Source organism: Mesoplodon mirus (genome assembly GCF_964341445.2).
Source record: "Mesoplodon mirus genome assembly, contig: HAP1_SCAFFOLD_717, whole genome shotgun sequence".
In the NCBI taxonomy this organism is placed as follows: Eukaryota; Metazoa; Chordata; class Mammalia; order Artiodactyla; family Ziphiidae; genus Mesoplodon; species Mesoplodon mirus.
Window position 1 is genome coordinate 70,699 of NW_028295316.1, and position 22,030 is coordinate 92,728.

Here is a 22,030-nt window from a genome sequence, read left to right on the forward strand (position 1 = left end):
TGTGAGAAAACTGAGACTCAGAGATGCTAAGTGATTTACCCAACATCACACAGCCAGGCACTAGCAAGGCTGGCACTGGTCCAGGTGTCCTGTCTCCTCCCAGTGCGCTGCTCCTCCCCCCTCGCCAGCTGCTTCTGTTTCCCAAGCGCTGAGTATGTTCTTGGCAAGGTACTAGGCACGTCTCCAGTGTTGCCTCAGCCAGCCTCTGTTATTTTTTTTATTCCTCTTTTTATTTTTATAAATTAAAAAAATTTTATGTTGGAGTATAGTTGATCTACAATGTTGTGTTAGTTTCAGGTGTACAACAAAGAGGTTCAGTTATACATATATATGTATCTACTCTTTTTCAAATTCTTTTCCCATTTCAGTTATTACAGAATACTCAGCAGAGTTCCCTGTGCTATACAGTAGGTCCTTGTTGGTTATCTATTTTAAATATAGCAGTGTGTGCATGTCAATCTTACACTCCCAATCTCTCCCTTCCCCTCCACTCTTCCACCCTGGTAACCATAAGTTGGTGCTCTAAGTCTGTGAGTCTGTTTCTGTTTTGTAAATAAGTTCATTTGTATCATTTTTTTTAGATTCCGCATATAAGCGATATCATATGATATTTGTCTTTTCCGTCTTACTTCACTTAGTATGATAATCTCCAGGTCCATGCATGTTGCTGCACATGACATTATTTCATTCTTTTCAATGAGTCAGCCTCTGTGTTAAGAGGAGGATACTGAAGGGCACAATGGTTAAGGAACCTAGAAATACAATGGTTTGTGATAGAGCTTCCAGGTCTTTCTAATTCTAAAGCCTGAGTGCTTCACAGGACACACAGGCCTCCACCTCGTGGGCCAGCTCCAGTTGACTGGAAGTGGCTGCATGGAGTGCTTGGGGGCTGGGATCTTTCGAATGTGGCCTTTAGTCTCTGGGACCCTGGTCTGTATCCTGTTCACCCCACTCCTTGCAGGGAGCCATTTGGAATTCTCAGCTGAAAGGCTGCTTTTCCGAGCCCTTGCTGCTTGGTGGGCTCTGAACTCCAACTTTACTCCTTTGAAGACCTTAAAATGCCTACATTTTGTTCAGCCTTTCCCCTACCAGTCATTGCACTGGAATTGGCAAATGCTGCAGTGGGAGAAGGGCTCTCAAATGATGGCCCACACTGCACTTCTCTTCACTGTGGGCTCTTGGTCCCTCAAGTCCCTGCTTCCTTGGCAGCTCTCTGATGCCTTCAAAAAGGTACTTTAAATATCTTTTATTCCTCCAGTTGTTTTAGTAGGAAGGTCATTCTGCCACATGCTAATCCACTTTTACCAGAACTCCCCTACATTAAGATGTGGAGAAACCAAACCTGGAATTTCGATGCTAATTGAGTCATTTGAGAAATTGGCCTCCTCCCAGTGACTCTTCCCTGAACTAGGCTGTACCTCTGAAACCTCTCTACCTTTCAGCTAAGTTACACTGGCACTTCCGTGGTGGAGCTCGGGACAGCTAGCATTCTCTTTACATGAAAGGCAATGGACACAATTTCTCTGGTGTTGGGGCCTCTAGCCAGCAAAGTTGGGTGAGTGTTACAACGCAGTCTCCAGGCAGAGCTGGCCATCTCAGAGAGTAATTGCTTCCCCTTCTATCATGAAGCTTTACATCCCTGGTTCACAGCCAGGTGCCCAATGGCCACAGCGATGCTCACATGAAGCCTGTCAAGTCCACTTGGGCACAGCTGACCAGGCAGGAGTGTGAGCAGATCTGAGGTTGGTGAATATCTGCCCCCATCATTCCCCACCACTGTCACCTGTGAAATCTTCTGAGAAACATACCATGCAAGAGGGGCTGCTGCTAGCTGTGGGCTGTGCTTCTATTTCTCAAACAGTTGGCTCTAAAAGGTCAGAGTAAGTCATGTATAAAAGGAATGAAATGGTGACAAAAATGGACCCGTTTGCAAAGTGCTTGTACAGTATTTATGGCCCAGATACACCATTTAATGCTGTATTTGGAGAATGATTGATGCTTTAGTGACCCCCAATGCTTTGCTTTGCAGGAGCTGGTGACACATAGAGAGGGCACACCCTTGTATTTGGGAGGGGCAGGATAGCCTTCTTCTCTGGGTGGCCAAGGGCAAAAGCCTCCTGGACTGTAGCCCTCACTTGTTTTTCTTGTGAATTTGCATCTTTGTATTTTTGCAGCTTCCTTTCCTTCCCTTCCAGCCCATGAGACATCCTTAGCGCAGCCACTAAAGCAGAAAATCGGAGGAAGACAGATGTTGTCCGGGTGTGGTGAGGCTTTCCGGGCGTGGTGAGACTTGACGGGGCACAGATCACAGCTATGTCAATGACAAACAGGAGAAAGACCATGGTCATTGTAAAGTCAGACCTCTCTGGGTCGAAGCCCAACTCTGTGACTTTCTCGTCCTTGGCCTGTCACTTAACTGTAACAATTTATATTTGTTAATCTTGATATTAGAACATTTAAACATATGAAACTACATAAAAATATGACAAACAATATAAAATAGAAAGAAATTTGTTGACAACTTATTTCCAAAACATCACTATTTCTTATATTGCAGTTAAGCAAGAAGACAGCTTCCACAGCTCTCCAGAAATCATATAGTGTTCTTAGTGGAGTGTTATCAACAAAAATCATCACAGTTCCACACAATAATGTCTTCAATTTATTATCTTTTCCACAGTGCAAGTCTTTCACAAACCATAAATCCTTTGCAGTTATTGAGTCTATAAACAAGTGCCTGAATTCCCACATCCCCCCAGTTTAGTATATGCTTGTGAATGTTTTAAGTCTCTCCTTCATCGTCTGTTAAAGGAGGGCAATTGTGCCGACGCAGCAGCTTTGCTTTGAGAAAGAAATGAGAGACTGTCCATGAAGAGTGACACATCCACATTCCAGCTTCTCAATTTCTCCAGCTTCCAATCATCACCAGCCTTTTTATCACATGGCATCTTAACCAACCCTGCTTTGCTTACACCCTGCATCTTGTCACCACCAGAAAAAGCACCTCATCAGAAATCTTAGTTCTGAATGTCCCAGTCTCCAGCCCTTCCACTTGCTCAGGACCCTGTTCTTCCACTGAATCCGGACCTCCTGTCCACGTGGTCCCTGTCCTGGAGGAGGGCAACTAAATGGACTTCCTACTCCCATGCCTGTCCCCCTACCCTCTTCTCCCCAAAGCAGATAGAGTGATGTCCTCAAAATTTTAAAACCCATCATGTTCTTCCTCTGCTTAAAGCCTTTCAGTGACTTCCTAAGTGGTACCCAATCAACCAAACAACTAACCCGTAAATGCTGATGAGCACCTACTTTGTGCCAGCTGCCATGTTGTGTGATCTCAGTGCAAAGGATACGTGCAGAGCCTGCTGTCAGCTCCTCCTTGTACCATGATGGAAAATTGCCCACTATGTGTCTGGAACTATCTTGTTTCATCTTTACCATGAAGCAGATCATTGTCTTCATTTCTCAGGGGACGGAACTGATCCTCAGAGAGGTTAAAGGACTTGCCCAAGATCACACAGCTGGTGTGTGATCACACCAGGAGCTCCCAGCCTGCCTGTTTCTGCCATGCTGTCTTGCTTGGGTAGCTCTAGGGCCATGGCTTAGCCCCATCACTTACTCATGAAGCCACCACCATTAACCATAATAAACCCTGTGGTGTAACACAGGGCATTAAGACCTTGAAGTCACCCCACCTCCAACACAACCCCTTTGTAGAAAATCTTAGACTATTTCCCAGGCAAAAATCTATATTCTGTGTTCTCTCATTGTCTTGTCTCTTGCCAGTACCCTTACTCCAGACTTTTGGTCTTATGGTCTCTTGCTTCTCACTGTCACCAACAATTCTGCATCCAACAATCCTGTGACATAGATGAGATCTGATTATCATCACCATTTTGGATGAAGAAGACAATCAGGCTCAGAGAGTTTAATTTACTTGCTGGTGCCCAGCTAGTGAACAAGACTTTGAGTAGAACAAGGCTTTGACCTCAGAACTTCTGCTCAAAGGATTCCATCCCATTATTCCTTGTGGCCATGTCACTGTCATTTCTGCCGGTGGAATTCTGCAGCAGGAAGGGCCAATGGGCTTCATCTAGTGTGTGCTGATGCTGGTTGATTTCAGCAGTTTCTTGCACCTCTGTGTTGGGAAAGACTCTGAGGCTGCATTTAGACTCACCCAGAATGAGTGTCCTGATTAATTAGGCATGTCTGCTAAGTGTGGGGTCATGTATTGGCTGTTCCCAAAATTCTATATCATCTCTCATGTAACATAATGTGGCGGCATCTAGCACAGCGCCTGGGATGAAGTTGAAGCTCAGAAAATGTAGAATATTAGTTGATATACAGGGTTGTTTCCAGGGAAAAGAGTAGTGGAAAATACTCATTCCTTTAAAATACCAGCCTCTGCTCTCTCTTGTGTTAGATGGGGTTCAGGAAATAGAAACAGCGGACTAGGGGGTCAAGCACAGTAGGTGAGGTGGTGTAATGCAAAGAATTGGGACTTTGGGGCTGGCATCCCTGGGTTTGAAGTCCCTCTCTGTCATGTGGTAGCTGTGTGACCTTCAGCAAGTCACTCAAATATTATAAACTTCAGTTGTGGAGGCGGTAATGGTACTTATCAAATAAGGTTGTTGAGTGGATTAAATGAGATGATGTATATAAAAGTGACACATACAAAGTGTCCCATAGCCATATGGATATACAGAAAGTGTTCCTGACATATAGGAAGTGTTCCACAGTTGTGAACTAGTAATAGTATGGAGCATGAAATTCATAGCACAGTTCCTGGCACACAAAAGGCACTTGGAAAATTTTTTCTTTCCTCCTGCTGCAAGGAACCAGGCAGAATATTCTTCCTCTTTTGCCCCAGATCCTCCATCTGCAAAACAGAATCTGCTTCCTTCATGTTCAGGTCTTGGGGTGCCATGGAGATGTCTGTAAAGCTTACAGTCACCCAGATGACAAAAGCAAAGAAAAGATCTGGTCTCTTCTCAAATCATGACCTGCTTCTTCCATTGGAAAGATGCTTACACATGGCCCCTGTCGGGAGGGGCAGTGAGAGGCTGCATCCTGGGCTCTGGGGTTATTCGCAACAGTTGCAGAAGGACCACCAGCATCCACTTTCAGGGTACTCTGCCGATGCTAAGCACCTCTTGGTCCTGCCCTGCATTCTCGCCTTTTGCTGATCAACTTGCAGTCAACTCAGGAATGTGCTCTGAGCAGAAGAGAAAGTCTAGGCGAAGTGGATGGGGCATTAAGAAAGACGGTTAATTTGCTGGATGCAGAGTCTTTCAGGAAGTGTCTGGAGAGTTTGAAAAATCTTAGACCGATGGACTAAAATAGATACCTAAAAGACTGCTTAGCACTGAAGACAGTGCTAAACTAGCCTTCCCCATTTGAAGCAAAAGCTAGCCTTCCCCACTTGAAGGAGCTCATAATTATTTCCCTGGATTGTTCTAGATTTCTGTGTTTGGGGCTCTTATTTGGAACTAAAGTTGTTTTGAGAAGTTTGGGACTTAGTGGTGAAAAGCACAGGTTTACCCACCCATTAAGATGTGGGTTCAAATCATGATGCTGTTACTGTCTTGCCTCAGAACAATTAATTTACTCTTCTCTCTTCTACCCTGTAAAGTGGGATCATGACACTTCCTTAGAGCTTATTTGTGAGAAGAAAATAAAATAAATGAATGAATGGAAAGCATGTATCACAGAGCACAACCCGGAGTAGGTGATGGAGCCTGTCACTGACATTACTGACTGACCAGATTTTCGGGGTAGAGGGGGAAGAACTCTTGTTTAGGTCTCAGAACATTCAGTTCTTCTGCAGGCTGAACAAGCTCAGAAGTCCCCAACCTCCCCAAACCCTGTGGAGATAATAATATCACTTTGCCTACCTTACCAAGTTGTGAAAATCAACAAAGTAATGGATGAGAAAGGCATGGTTAACTGTAAAGCATTATCCAAGTGGAAGGTGACTTTCTGGGGGGGTTTAATGAGGTATAATTCACATGCAATAAAGTCCATGCTTTTAAACTGTACAGTTAGATAAGTTATGATAAATGCCTTCAGTGGGGTAGCCATGACCATTGTCAGGGTATAGAACCGTTCCATCACTCCAGAAAAATTCCCTCTTACTCCTTTGCAGTAAATCCCCTTCCCCAATACCCAACCCTTGGCAACTACTGAGCGGCTTTCTGTCCCTGCAGTTTTGTCTCTTGTAGAATGTTATATAAATGGAATCACATGGTGTATAGTCTTCTGTCTGGCTTCTTTTATTTAGCATAATGATTTTGAGATTCACCCACATGCTTGTGTGTACAGGTAGTCTGTTCTTTTTATTATTGAATGATATGGCATTGTATGGTGCTAGAAACTGAACTGTGTCCTCCCTAAATTCATATGTTGAAGGTCTAAGCCCCACAGTATGATAGAAGGTGGAGATGGAGTCACTGGGAGATAATTAGGTTTACATGAGACCATGGGGGTAGAGCTCTCATGATGGGATTAGTGCCCTTATAAGAAGGGACACCAGAGAGCTCTCTCTCTCCATGTGGACATGGTGAGAAGGTGGCCATCTGCCAGGCAGGAAGAAAGCTCTCACCAGGACCCAACCATGCTGACACCCTGCTCTTAAACTCCTAGCCTCCTGAACTGTGAGAAAATAAATTTCCATCTTTTAAGCCACGCAGTCTGTGAATTGAGTTATGGGAGCCCGAGCTGATGAAGACATATGGATAGAATTTTTTTAAAAAAGAAATTATGGAATATTTCCAATATTTACATTTCTCATATTAATTCCTTTAACATATACCAAAACATTTGATTATAAATATACTGTTCACAAGATCATCACAAGATTAAACATTATGGATTCAGAGCTCTGAATTTGTAAGACATAAAATTTCAAGTGCTGCCATTGCCTTGACATCTCTGAGCCTCACAGGGCCCCAGATACCTCACCAGATGTGCCCCTCACACAGTGGGAAAAGGGTCCTCACCCAGCTAATTCCCCTACCAGTGGCATCAGCTTTGCCGCACAGGGTCCTTACTTCCCTACCAACCCAAGGAGTTATTCAGCAAACCAACACATCCTCCCACTGGAACCAGCGGTCACATCACTATCTTGTCACTACAAAGCCTGCCTCTCACAGCTCCTGGTTGTTCACTCTGTTCCTGAGTGCAGTCCCCATGTGGCCCTGCAAGGTGCTGTGTCCTCCGCCCCCTGGGCTGTGAGTATGTGTAATTAATAAACTTCTGCCAATCTCATCGGTCCAGTGTAGGGCGTTGTACTGGGTGGGCCAAAAAGTTCGTTCAGTAACAACTTATGGAAAACCCGAACAAACTTTTTGGCCAAACCAATATATTTATTTAGGGCTGGGGATCCCTCCTTCACTAATGAGGTGAATGGAAGGTGATCAAAACAAGCACATAGTAGATTTTGTGGTTTGGTAACAGGATTTGAAGGTTAACATCCTCACTCTCTCTTCAATCCTTTACTGTGGTTCAGTGAGGCTGTGCTGGGTCCCACTTGCAGATAAGGTTAAAAGGCTTAATGTGTGGCCTTATGAATAGGAGCTCTCCAAAATATACAAAAAGTTCATGCAGCTCAATATCAAAAAACAAACCACGCAATCAAAAAATGGGCGGAAGACCTTAATAGACATTTCTCCAAAGAAGACATACAGAGTGCCGGTGAAAAGCTGCTCAACATCACTAATCATTAGAGAAATGCAAATCAAAACTACAATGAAGTATCACCTCACACCGGTCAGAATGGCCATCATCAAAAATCTACAAACAATACATGCTGGAGAGGGTTTGGAGAAAAGGGACCCTCCTACACTGTTGGTGGGAATGTAAATTGGTACAACCATTCTGGAGAACAGTATAGAGGTTCCTTAAATAACTAAATATAGAACTACCATATGATCCAGCAATCCCACTCCTGGGCATATACCCTGAGAAAACCATAATTCAAAAACATACAAGCACCCCAACATTCACTGCAGCACTATTTACAATAGCCAAAACACGGAAACAAGCTAAACGCCCATCGACAGAGAAAGGAATAAAGAAGATGTGGTACACATACACAATGGAATTTTATTCAGCCACAAAAAAAAGAATAAAATAATGCCATCTGCAGCAACATGGATGGACATAGAGATTATCATACTAAGTGAAGTAAGTCAGACAGAGAAAAACAAATATCATATGATAGCACTCATATGTGGAGTCTAATTTAAAAATGATACAAATGAGTTTATTTACAAAACAGAAACCAACTCACAGATCTTGAAATCAAACTTATGGTTACCAAAGGGGAAGCATGGGGGGGAGGGATAAATTAGGAGACTGGGATTAACATATACACAATACTACATATAAAATAGATAACTAACTAATAAGGACCTACTGTATAGCACAGGGAACTCTACTCAATATTCTGTAATAACCTATATGGGAAAAGAATCTGAAAAATAATGGATCTATATAGGTATGATATATATATATAACTGATTCACTTTGCTATACATCTGAAACTAACACAACATGGTTGTGTCAACCATGTAGAGTCAACTATACTCCAATAAAAAAAATTTTTTAATTGTTTCCTGCTGGAACAAGGCTTTATATCCCTTTAGAACAAATCTCTCCAACTCCTAATAAATATCTCAGAAGCTAAGTGGTCTTTCCTACGACTTCCTTCCCATTTTCTTTGCAGGTTCATAAAGTGATTTTGTTTTATTTGCTCCAGTGAGTCATTAGCATAAGGCTCAAAATGACAACCGGTAACAAACAATTAGAGAGAAGAAGCCACATTTTATTTGTTGTTGCATCTCTAGCATCCAGCACATAGACTAGAGCTCTGGAATTGGCTGGTTTTGGTTTTGTGGCTTTTCGAATGATATAACATGCATTTACTATCTGAGGTGAGGGAATATGACACGCAGATTATTTTATTTTAAGGAGAGAGATTTTTCTAGACCTTCCAGTTTAGGTGGGTTATGACTGAAAAACTAACTAGGAACCCTCTCCCCTCCTCTTGAATCCATTAAAAATAAGCGGGGAAACACTGTTAAAAAGAAAAACTAATTGCAATGGAGCAGGACCCAGTGGGGACCTCCCCATGGCCCCTGCCTCTTGTTTGTAGAAAACCTTTAGCCTCCTAGGCTTTCCCCCAGTTCCAAAGAGCAAATGTAATTAGGGAAGTGGGAAAAAAGGAAAATAGTGAAGCAAGACAAAATAATAATAGTTTAGCCATAAAACAAAGTCAAGGACCTTTAGTTCCTCCTCAAGGGCTATAGATAATATTCTAAGCCATATATACCCTTGAGCTCTTTTGCAGACACTGAAAATCCCACCAGGTGGAAGAAGTTAACTGCATGCTGACCACAAGCCCACAGACCTCAGACCGGTTGGAACCTGATGGTTGATGTTGATTCCCAAAACACCACCCTGTTACCTCACTGCCAACCAATCCAGAAGGATGTACACAGGCTCAGCTGGCACATTACATCCTCACGCCTAATGTTGCCTTTAAAAACCCTTCCCTGAAAGCTATCGGACAGTTTGGGTCTATTGAGCCTGAGCCGTCTGTTCTCCTTGCTTGGCGCCACGTTGGGCACCTTGGAATAAACGCCACACTTTCCTTCATCACAACCTCGTGTCAGTAGATTATCTTTGCTGTGCGTTGGGCAAGTGGACCCAAGTTTGCTTTGGTAACAAAATCAATAACAAACTCCTATGCTCAACATCACTAATTATTAGAGAAATACAAATCAAAACTACAATGAGGTATCACCTCACGCCGGTCAGAATGGCCATCATCAAAAAATCTACAAACAATAAATGCTGGAGACGGTATGGAGAAAAGGGAACCCTCCTGCACTGTTGGTGGGAATGTAATTGATACAGCCACTATAGAGAACAGTATGGAGGTTCCTTAAAAAACTAAAAATAGAATTACCATATGATCCAGCAATCCCACTACTGGGCATATACCCTGAGAAAACCATAATTCAAAAGGACACATGTACCCCACTGTTCATTGCAGCACTCTTTACAATAGCCAGGACATGGAAACAACCTAAGTGTCCAATGACAGAAGAATGGATAAAGAAGAAGTGGTACATATATACAATGGAATATTACTTAGCCATGAAAAGGAATGAAATTGGGTCATTTGTAGAGATGTGGATGGACCTAGAGTCTGTTATACAGAGTAAAGTAAGGCAGAAAGAGAAAAGCAAATATCATATATTAATGCATATACGTGGAATCTAGAAAAATGGTACAGATGAACCTATTTGCAGGGTAGGAACAGAGACACAGATGTAGAGAATGGACATGTGGACACAGGAAGGAAGGGGAGGGTAGGATGAACTGGGAGATCAGGATTGACATATATACACTACCATGTGTAAAATAGCTAGCTAGTGGGAACATGCTATAAAGCACAGGAGGCTCAGCTCGGTGCTCTGTGATGACCTACGTGGGTGGGATGGGGGTCGGGCCGAGGGAGGTCCAAGAGGGAGAGGATATAGGTATACATATAGCTGATTCACCTCATTGTACAGCAGAAACTAACACAACATTGTAAAGCAATTATACTCTAATAAAAAATTTTAAAAATTAAAACAATAAAAACCTCTTGCAGGGGGGCAGGAAGGAACATACAGGTTGCATTATAGGTTCTCCATAAAACCTAGCCTAGAACTGGAAAAATATTAGAATATTTCAATATTCTTCTTAAAATTGATAGTTAAAATATCTGCCCAGTGTGATAGTTAATTTATGTGCCAACTTGGCTAGATTATGATCCCAGCTGTTTGGTCAAACACAAGTTAGATGTTTCCATGAAGGTATTTAAATATATATATATATATATATATATATATATATATATATATACACACATACATATATATATATATTTAAATACAGTTTTGTATCCTGCTTTTATAAACATCACATTTGGAGCACTTTACCATACCATTAAGTATTCTTCGAGGAAATGATTTTATTTATTTATTTATTTATTTGGTTGCACCAGGTCTTAGTTGCAGCAGGTGGGCTCCTTAGTTGAGGAACGCAGGCCCTTTAGTTGTGGCATGCAAACTCTTAGTTACGGTGTGCATGGGGGATCTAGTTGCCTGACCAGGGATCGAAGCCAGGCCCCCTGCATTGGGAGCCCAGAGTCTTAACCCCTGCGCCACCAGGGAAGTCCCCTCTGTGAAGGTATATTTAAATGTGATTAGTATTTAAATCAGTAACTTTGAATAAAGCTGATTACCCTCCATAATGTCCATGAGCCTCATCCAATCAGTTGAAGGTCTTAAGAGCAAAGACTGAGGTTCCCCAAAGTGGAATGAACTCTTTTCAAGACTGAAGCATAGAAACCCTGCCTGAGTTTCCAGACTATTGTCCTGGGGATTCAGACTCAAGACTGCAACATCAACTCTTCCCTGAATTTACAGCCTGCAGGCCCACCCTGCAGATTTCAGACCTGTTGACAGAGATAGATAGATAGATGATAGATGATAGATAGATAGATAGATAGGTAACCTCATACTGTTTTTATTTCCCCTCTGGAGAACACTGACTAATAATTTTACTATATCCCAGCAGCAGGGCTATAGTTATGTTTCACTATATCCTGGCAACAGGGATATAGTTATGTTTATAATTATAGTAAAATATATTGTGGTAATCATCTCATAAGTCAAATCATTATGCTGTACACCTTAAAATTATACGGTGCTGCATGTCCATTATATCTCAATAAAACTGGAAGGAACAAAAAAGAATTTCAATTCGGGAGACACAGATTCACGTAAAACTGAGTGTTCCGAGAGAGAGTCAGGGGCTTATAAAGACAAAAAGTCACAGGCTGACAAAAATTGCCTGATGAGAATTATGACTGACTCTGATACGAGTCTGGAAATACTTGTCCTTAAGGGATCACAAGTTATTTTAGGGTAGGGCCCAAGAAGTATCTTGAGTTTCTGGCAGATGTTCTGGATGACTTCATTAGGACAATAAATGGTCAAAAGGTCAGATTCCATCCAGGCTGAGACGTGCATATGTCACACCCCTTAATGGCCTCCCAGCTCCACTTTAGAGAGCCCTCTTTAGGGAGCATTACCGACTCCATTTTTATTTTTCTTTCACAAAAGGCAGTATGAAATTTGTCCCTGACTTCTGCTGAAGTGAACAACTGTACAATACCATACAAAGCGAAGGAACTTCGTATTCTATTACAAGTTAATCACTGAGGGGATGTTGCCTACAAGCTTAAATTATACACAATGACCCATCTCTGGGAACCCTGCCTCCCAGGTAATGAGCATTAAGCTAAAGTACCTTTGTTTAGCTCCCAGGAAGCATGCTGACCAGGCCCACCTGTGAATGACTGCAGGGAGAAAAAAGAGGAAAACAGTAACACCTCCCCTCAGGAGGCTGATGGGAACCAGGAAGTGTTTGACTTTACTCCCTCCCCTTTCAGTATAAAAGAAGCTTGAATTCTAACTCAGGCTAGATGGTTCTTTGGGACATGAGTCTCCCATCTTCTCAGTCTGCCAGCTTTGCAAATAAGGTCACTATTCCTTGCTCCAACAACTCGTCTCTCAATTTATTGGCCGGTTCTGCAGCAAGCAGTATGACTAACACAGTGACCCCACCTCAGCTTGAAGCCATTCAGGTGAGCTTCAACTCACTGGCTAGTATTGTATGGATAACAGAGTTTGCCATAGATTCCTTCCTTGCAGGCGAAGCAAAGTCTGTGCCACTTGTAAATTAGCATCGCTACCTGTACTAAGGTATGTGCTGTCGGGGAGAAAAAAAACCTTCCTCTATCCTTCTAGCTTCGTCTGACTGGTCTCAGGATAAAATTGATGTGAGACAGATTAACAGGAGAAAAACAAAAAAAAAAAGCTTACTAACATGTTTACTTCCTGTATACATGGGAGAGACCCAGGAAAACTGAGTAACTCACCAGAATGGCTAAAAACCTCCCCTTAAATACCATCTTCAGCTAAAGACATAAGAGGATGTTATGGGTAGTGGTTTGGGACTACAAAGTGGAGGAAGGCAATTCACATGGAGATGGAAAAGCAAATGTTTGGAACTCCCTGTAAAAATCTGGAGTGCTCTTTACCGCACCTAGCCCATATTCCTTCTAGGTGTCTCTGGTGATGGCGGTCTTCTCGGACCAGGCCGTTTATCTAAACTCTTTAACAGTTAAGGGGGTGGTAAAAAGAAAGACTTCCTGAGTCTTCCACTTCTTAAAAGTATTCAGCCTAAAATAATTCTCGTGCCAAAGAGACACGTTTAGGGGTGACAAATTTTGCTTCCTCACAGTGCCTTGGGCCAGATAGCAAAGGTTAATATGGAAACACAAGGAGGAAGCCACCTGCCTTCCCAAGGTCGTCCCTAATGCTTTGGGGGACTCGGCTAGATGCCTGAACCTGAGATTTGGGGGAGTTCAGCTGAGACCAACTTCTTTTGCTAAGTCAGGGTCCTGCTGATCGTAGCTCTGATTAAGTGTTGGCTAAGACAAACCCAAAGGATTTGGTGCCCACCAATTTTAGTTGGACTGGTTACAGTGGCCGATGTTGGGGCTAAAGCTCCTTCCGGAATGAGGGGTGGAATTGTGGGGAAGCAAAATTTCCTGGGATTTCTCAGCGATCTTGTAAAAAGCCCTGGCCCTCTGAGACTCTTTGTGCAGTGTGAGATTCACATCTACAGCCATTTGTCTAGTTAATTGCTCTGATCTGAAAGGATTCATAAAGTCTCATCCCCCCAGGAGGACCAAATAGTTACAGCTCTGAGTAGGTCCCCGAAGGTGCACCATCTCCCTAGGAATTCACATTTCAAGGAGGAATGAGGCCCAGAAACTTGGAGACTCCGGGTCTGGCACCTGGAGAGATTTCATCACTGGCAAAGCCCATTAGCTGTTCCCAGGAAATAAAAATAGAATCTGGGTAGTAAAATAAAGTCTAACCTTTTTTGCCTTTGTGCTTAGTCTGCTTTCACTGGCTTACAGGGGGGCTTCGTGCAGAGGCCTCGCATCCAGCACTTCAGACCCGAGTTCCGGGTGTGAAATATCTGCGCCAATGCTCCAGCTGGGGGTGGGAGGTCCGACCGTATGCAGGAACGCTGCACACGACACCCCCAATCAAGATGGCGGTGGCGGGTCATGTGGGCACTGCGATGGGGAGCAGCTGCGCCTGTGCCTGCTCCTGCGCCTGCCCCGCGAGAACTCCACCCCCTCCCCTGCTGAGGGGATCCCTGTGAAGCAGCCACGCCCACGGCCTCTTGAGCGGGAGCTTGTGCCTCTGCATTCTTTGATCAAAGAAAGAGTAAAGCTTTCTTTTGCTTCTGGACCCAACTCATTCTACTGGTGGGGGCGACACTGGGCAGAAGGACCCTTGTTGGGATGGGTAACAGTTTTACTTACATACCAAAGGCCAGAGTGAGGAGATGCTTCCCAGGAGAGAAGGACGGCTAACTCCCGCCCCTTCACAAGCAGCAGGGAAAACCAGTTTCCTCCCGCCCTTCACCTGCTGACTTAGAACAACTGACCTGTTCTCACCATGTTGCCCCAGGTGCAGGCCTGGGCGAGGGGGGAAGGCCTGTGTATTTACTGTGAGATATTAATAAGAACTCTGTCTGCGATCACAATACGCTGTGGGTGCACTCAGGATGAAATTAAAGAGTATTAAAAGCCCAGCCAAAAGGAGAGAGTGTCTCAAAGAGGTCAGTTATACTGAATGCCAAGAGGAATGAGAAATTCAGTTAGACAAGGACTGGAAAGGTGTCACTTTGATTTAGCGATGTGGAAGTCATCGGTGACTTCGGAGTAGTTTTGAGAGAATGCGGGAAGGAGAAGACAGCCTAGAGCGGGTGGGAATACAGGCAAATCTTTCAAGAAGTTTGTCGTGAGAAATGAGATTGCCTGGTACACATGAGAGGGAAAAAACAGGGTGAAAAGTTTACAGAGAGAGGAGATTTGAAATCGACATTGTGAAGAAAGAAGATGCAAATTAGCTAAATAAAAGTAGTAAAATAACTTTCTTCAGCAGCACGTAGATGCCTGGGTGAAGGTAAGGGGGGAGAATGATAAGCAATCTCTTATGAAGTTCTGCCAACTAAGTACACTGAAAGGACAGAAGAAAAGGGAATAAAGGATGTAAGTAAGAGTCACTAACATTTTAGCTCTTGGAATTGTTGGGAAGGAAAACACTTCCTCTACCCTCTTACGTTCATTAATTGGGAATCTGCAAATTAAATTGACAAAAGCAGATTACCATGAGAAAAAAACATTTAACTGTGGATGACTACATGCAGGGGTTCACAAAGAAACGTGATTTGAAGGGCTGGCTACAACTGGGGGCTTATATACTACTTAAGTGACGGGGGTAGGAGAAAGGCATCTTCTGAAAAACATGACTTCTTGGTGGGGGGAGGGAAGGGCACTTATGGGAGAACAAATGACATTTAGGAAAGATAAATGTTACATTAGGAGAATATACGGGAGATATGGTAGTTTTAGGAAAATGTCTGTTTGAGTCTGGTGCTTGGAACTCTTCTCTAAGACTGTTTCCAAAAAGTAAGTAAGTAAATAAATAGAAAAGGTGAAAAGTCTTAGGGAAATTTTATTTCTCCATGAGGAAAGATCTATGAATCAGTGTTTAAAGTTATATATACTAAGTTTTATGGCACTAGAACAATTGTAATACATCCAAACATTGACAATAAGGACTTCCCTGGTGGCACAGTGGTTAAGAATCCTCCTGCCAATGCAGGGAACACAGGTTCGCCCTGGTCCGGGAAGATCCCACATGCCATGGAGCAACTAAGCCTGTGCGCCACGACTACTGAGCCTGTGCTCTAGAGCCCGCATGCCACAACTACTGAAGCCCGCGCGCCTAGAGCCCAGGCTCCGCAACAAGAGAAGCCACCACGATGAGAAGCCCGTAGCCCCCGCTCGCCGCAACTAGAGAAAGTCCGCATGCAGCAACGAAGACTCAACACACTCAAAAATAAATAATATTAAAAAAACCCAAAACATTGACAATAGCCATAGCAGCAGTATATCCAAATGATGTCTGTCTAAATCTTTAGGTCTGTATATCATGATAAAATTGGAAATAGAAAAAAGCTATCAATCAACACCACTATATATTAATGACAAGTTTGGTTGTCTGGGTGCTGGTATCAGGGCTCAGTTTGAGTATGTAAAATCAACAGTGTTTTGATTCACAAAATCTGATTAAAAGTAAGTTAGATGCAGAGAAACATGGTTTAAAATACTATATAAATTTTCATCATACACATATAATACAAGAATATTTTCCTTTAATCCAGATTTTCACGTCATGTTTAATGGAAAACAACTAAAATGTTATGCAAACAACCCAGGAGGGAAATTTTTACTATTTATCTTTTAGATCATATAATCTTTCTTCAAAATCTGTACATATTCTCGTGATGTTTTCAAAACTAGATCTTGATTTAGATTTGACTCATCAGTAGCTCCTAGATGAGAAGCTCTATAGCATGCTGATTCAATTCAGCAGCAGCTGAAAAGAAAAAGAAAGGATTATATTCTTTACCTAAAATACTTGGGTTAACTAAATATAAGTTGGTAAAAAAAAAAAACCTGAGACCTTTCTAAGCGTTCAGAAGAATGAAAAGTATCTATACACGACATAACACAAAATATAAGATTACTAGTATATAATTTGCCTGTGGTTGCACGATGAATTAATTGCTCTTGTGGCTGAGTATCAGAGCTTCTGGCTTTCTCATTCGTCATTCATTTACTCAACAACCATCTGCTAAGGTGCTGTGACAAGCACTGAAATTACAAGATGAAGGTGACACAGTCCACCCTGAAAAATCATGCTATAAACTGGAAAAACAGACAAACAGGCAATTTCCATAGTCATAAATACTATGACAGGTATAAAAGAGGGTACAAGGAACACTCAGAAGTGACACCCAGCTTTGTGTCAATACTGTCAGCTTTTTGGTGGAGGTGGTATGTAAGTGGATACCTGAAGGACAAGGGAAAAGTACGGGAGATGGAGGGAAGAGGCAAATACAAAGACTAAAGGTGAGGAAGAGCACCTGTGGGATTGCAAGCAGTCTATTTGACTGGATGTAGAGCAAAGGGGCAGAGGAAGGTAGTAAAGAGATAAGGCTGAATACTATGGCAGGACCCAAACTGATTTGGGTGTTTTTATTCCATGATAAGGAATTTGGAATTTTTTCCTGAGAGCGAAAGATAAACCAATGACAAAGTCAATGACAGGAAATTTTAATGTCAGCCACTAAGTGACAGCTACACGAACGTGACTGCTTGAGTCTGGGTTTTTTGGCCTTAATCACTGCCAGAAACTTGAGAAGTTGATAAACCCCATGTTTTCTAATAGTGTCAGTGTGCAGGTTGACAGTTCCACAGGGATGGCAGAAGCAGAGAGGAAGGATATAGCCAGAAATAAAAAGAAATACATAGACTTTTTGAGATTTTTTTTTTAAAGCTGTGGAACATGATGAATAAATGAGGAATCAGGATATTTTTCATTATGAATGTTCATTCTTTCACATTTTTTCATTAGATATGTATAAGATATTTAACCTATCAATAGTATCTGCCATCCAAACAATGGAAAGAGATGCCATTTACTACTGAATATTTACAGTTTATTTCAGAAATCAATGTCTAAATTTAATTCATAAATTTCAGCAACATACCTTTTTCTAGTACTCTAGTTATATTTTTTCCATCTCCTGCCACATCTGAAATAAGTCAAATATTATTTAAGTTAGACAAGAGACATTTTTGTAGGAATGATGTATAGCTTATGAAATGTGGCCTTTAAATAATACTTCTAGAGACTAGACCTAATTTGAGGATTGCTTAAATAGAAAAATAATCACATCAATAAAATAAAATAAATTCCTACTTATTTTGATTTTAGATAATAAAGAACATATATATGTAATGTTATTTAGATTAATCGGATAAAAAGTACAATAAATATCAGTCTACTGAATATACATAATTTCAGAGGGTGATATTTGATCTTATTGGTACAAACAAGTTTAAACGATTAAAGTCATATATATATTACAATGAATGCATTACTTTGCAATTCTTAGAAAAATTGCTCTTTCTAAAAGTTTAATCAGTTTTTTACTCTAATGGATCTTTCCTTAAAATGAGTTTTCCTTTCTTACACTTCTATATAACTAAAATTTTAAGGTATGTTCTATGGTAATAATTTTTCAACATAGAATCTTAAATACATAAAATGGAGAAAATGGTTCCGTTGTAATGTCATGTCAAAATTCTACGGGCAAAAAATTAAGTAAAGGTATTTTGCTGTCTATATTAGGACTGAAACATTTAGTTCAGAAAATCTGCTTGAAGAAAGGAAAAGTAGAGGCTAGAGCCAGTTTTCAAACTCAGTTTCTGATTCATGACTTTCTAGAATTAGAAACAAGGAAAACAATACATAATTCTTTAACTGTAACTTTGTTTCCATTCTAGAAATTAGGGCCAACTTTTTGAAACATTTGACTAATTATAGTTATCTACTTAATTATGAAATGTGTGGGAACATTTCAAACTGTATTACAAGTGTCTCCACCTAGAGTGTCCTTTTAAAAATCTTTCTTATAAAAGGCACCCTCTCACTAAACAGGGTCTCAAATAGTATACTGAACATGACAAACACTGTGATGATAAGGATATCATGATAGCCAACGCCTTTGTAAATTTTAGGTGCGAAGACAAATTTTTTGGCTAGCAGGTTTCCCAATATTTTCAGAGACTGTTTTCCATAACACTTTTCTGACAACAGCACTGTAGAGAGGCCCTATGAAATGAATAATGTGACAACATGACTAGACAGGTTTTGTGAAATTAATAACTCATAACAGATGAAGGAAGAAGCCTTTACTGAAATAATTTTGTATTACCATTAATAAACACTGCAAAATGTAGGTCACGTTTGTACATGCGTTGAATTAGGGAATGACCCGTGTAAGATTACTCTCTTTTCCCCCAAAAGCTCTTTTCCTCAATATGTCCTTCCAAGACGCTTATGTTGATTTCTAGGTGAAGATCATGTTCACCTGGAGGAAGTAGTTGGAAGTCGAACATTAATAAGGAGAACAGGGCTTCCCTGGTGGCACAGTGGTTGAGAGTCCGCCTGCCGATGCAGGGGACACGGGTTCTTGCCCCGGTCCGGGAAGACCCCACATGCTGCGGAGCGGCTGGGCCCGTGAGCCATGGCCGCTGAGCCTGCACGTCCGGAGCCTGTGCTCCACAACGGGAGAGGCCGCAACAGTGAGAGGCCTGCGTACCGCAAAAAATAAATAAATAATAAGGAGAACACACCTGCATTTTTCTTTAAACTTTTCCATTTAACAAAAACACAGAAAGGTGAGAAAATTATACACAGGAAAACAATATATCAGCAAGTTTTAATTTTAAAGATTTTTAGTTAGAAGGATTCTCTCACAACTGGTAGTTTCCAAACTATGTCCCATAGTAATGGAAGGTCCCCCACTGAGGACACTGCAGGACTGAAGGAAAAAGAAGTCACAGCTTCAAGGTCTCCGCCACTCCTTTAGCTAAACAGCTCTATATTTGTCTCTGTTTTATATAATACAGTTTCATGCAAAATTTTTTTTTTTAAAAAGAAAGTTTCTTTTCCTTGAAAGAAAATTTTTTAAGGTATGAGAGTCATTGATTTAGTCAAAGTCCCTAATTTTACAAAAGAGGTAACAAAGGGTCAGAGAGACTTTGTCACAAAGCCAACATGTCACAAAGCCAACGGCCTTCTCGCTGAGTCTAGAGAGAGTTCTACGCCAGCTACTTCCTCAGATTAAGAAAAAAAAACACATAGATTTTTAACTATAACTCAGAGAAAATGAATATGTAAAACTTTGTCATGTAGCTCAATAACGTTTGATGCATGAGACATGAAATAGTAGCTTTCTAACTAAATTATATATTTTAAAGGCATGAACAAGAATAAATTATCATAACTCCTATTAGTAGCAGTCAATATATTTAATTTATAAAGCACAGATTTTTTTTTTTTTAACCACAGGACAGGGAACTTGAAGGAGAAAATCTTTAGTTGAATCACACAGGCCAAAATTGAGGAGATTCTTCTTCTTTTTTAAAAATTTATTTATTTATTTATTTTTGCGGTACGCGGGCCTCTCACTGTTGTGGCCTCTCTCGTTGCGGAGCACAGGCTCCGGACGCGCAGGCTCAGCGGCCATGGCTCACGGACCCAGCCGCTCCGCGGAATGTGGGATCTTCCCAGACCGGGGCACGAACCCGTGTCCCCTGCACGGGCAGGTAGATTCTCAACCACTGCGCCACCAGGGAAGCCTGAGGAGATTCTTCTTTAAAAGGATATTCATTTCCTCCAAATAAAACTTGGTTTACCGAAATGAGTCAACAAATGAATTATCCACGTTGTGGGTTATTTATGGCAAAATTTAAAACACAAAACAGATTTCTCTTTACTATCTAGCATACTTCAATCTCTCATCATTAGTTTGTATGTACAAAAAACATGAGTGTAATCTCAATTAGAATTTAAATCCAGTCAGAAATTACAGGCTAATTCCTTGGCCTAAAGTTTCAACGTGAGGACTTACACTCCTACCCTCCTCATGAGAGGAGGGGAGATTTACCCAATGCGTGAATTTGGGAGAAGGAACTAAGAAGTGCTGGCTTGCTTCCGAATCTCTTCTTTGAGAAGGTGTGTGTGCCCTCAGCACCGGGAACTGGGGTCTGCTCTCATGCCTGCAGTAAGCAGCCTGCCCTGGGGCGGGGGTCAAGCATTTGCTTCCTCCCCTTAGGCCTAATTTGGGATGAAGTATTCTGAGGCCCACTGTGACTGCACACCTAAAGCACGTCCTCCAATTTGTTAGTTATGTGTCAGTAACAAAGCTCCTTAGTTGATCTCCAGCTGCTGACTCCCGCGTGCTGAACTCAGAAGGGGAAGAGAAGTGTCATCTGCCACCTACCCACCACAGCTCCAACAAGGCAGAGGACCACACGACACTGAGGGAACGTTTTCTTCTTCTTCCCTGACTTTATAATTAACGTACATTGTTCAAAACAACCCCCACTATAAAGTAGGGGAAAGGTGAAAGGAACATTTTAGAAAGAAACGTAGTGAAGCCAGTAACAATATGAAGCACAACAGGTATGTGCTCGTTCACCCAACTGTAATATATTACTGTTAAATTATATCTGAGACTGCAGGCTGGAAAATAATGTTGCACTCTCTTTTTAAGACCAATTTGATAAATATATACACACCACACACATACACATGCACACTCATTTCCAAAGTTAATTTATTTTCAGTAATTATTGATACTTTTAAAAGTTGATATCACTCATTTTAAGTGTCACGAAAATGTAATAAAATCAAGTCATTTAAACCACTTCAATTCATTATCCAATTGTAAACAGGCTAAGGTATGAAGGAAATTACACTTGGCAGTCTGTAGATATTAAGTACATATATTTTGCTGCAGAGAGAAGAACTGAGGAAGAATTTGTAGATCAAAGAGCTGAAAAACTAAGTACAGGAAAAAAAATGAATGAAAGAAAAAGAACTGTTAAGAAGTTGAACTATTACCTCTATCTTTCAAAAGATAAAATGCCTACTCATTTGTCCATGTGGACAAAATGAAGTGGGAACAAGAAGGATTATACTGATATAATAAACTGAGACAATAAACAAGTTTATTGAACTCTGCCTGTGCCTTATGAGAAACTAGCTCAACTACTGTGGTAATTTGATTAGAGTTAAAACTCAAGAGTGGATAGGCACTGCCTTGGTGATGTAAACACGAGGCCTATTTTTTTTAAAAGAAATGTGACTCAATATTCTGGTGAGACACAAAATGTTGTGTCATATAAAAAGTCAAAGTCTTAGGAATATTAATTGTTTTAGCTTCAGTGCATTTGTATGACCACATT

General features: G+C 41.3%; 1 protein-coding gene and 1 long non-coding RNA gene across 4 annotated transcripts in view; both read right to left on the reverse strand.

Moving 5' to 3' along the window:
• Positions 1-2,200: 2,200 nt before the first annotated feature.
• Positions 2,201-22,030, reverse strand: part of LOC309797557 — a 104,669-nt gene continuing 84,839 nt past the window's right edge. The window contains exon 3 of one of the 3 annotated variants that reach the window (XR_014292704.1): positions 2,201-2,311. This is a non-coding gene — a long non-coding RNA (uncharacterized lncRNA). The other 2 variants (XR_014292705.1, XR_014292706.1) reach the window with 2 other exon arrangements.
• The window catches only part of LOC309797553 (ankyrin repeat domain-containing protein 26-like), a 62,843-nt gene continuing 59,874 nt past the window's right edge, over positions 19,062-22,030 (reverse strand). Inside the window, exon 19 of the mRNA XM_082646047.1 lies at positions 19,062-19,146. Within this exon, the coding sequence (XP_082502173.1) occupies positions 19,126-19,146 (21 nt within the window). The 3' untranslated portion in view covers positions 19,062-19,125. The remainder of the gene's footprint in view (positions 19,147-22,030) is intronic.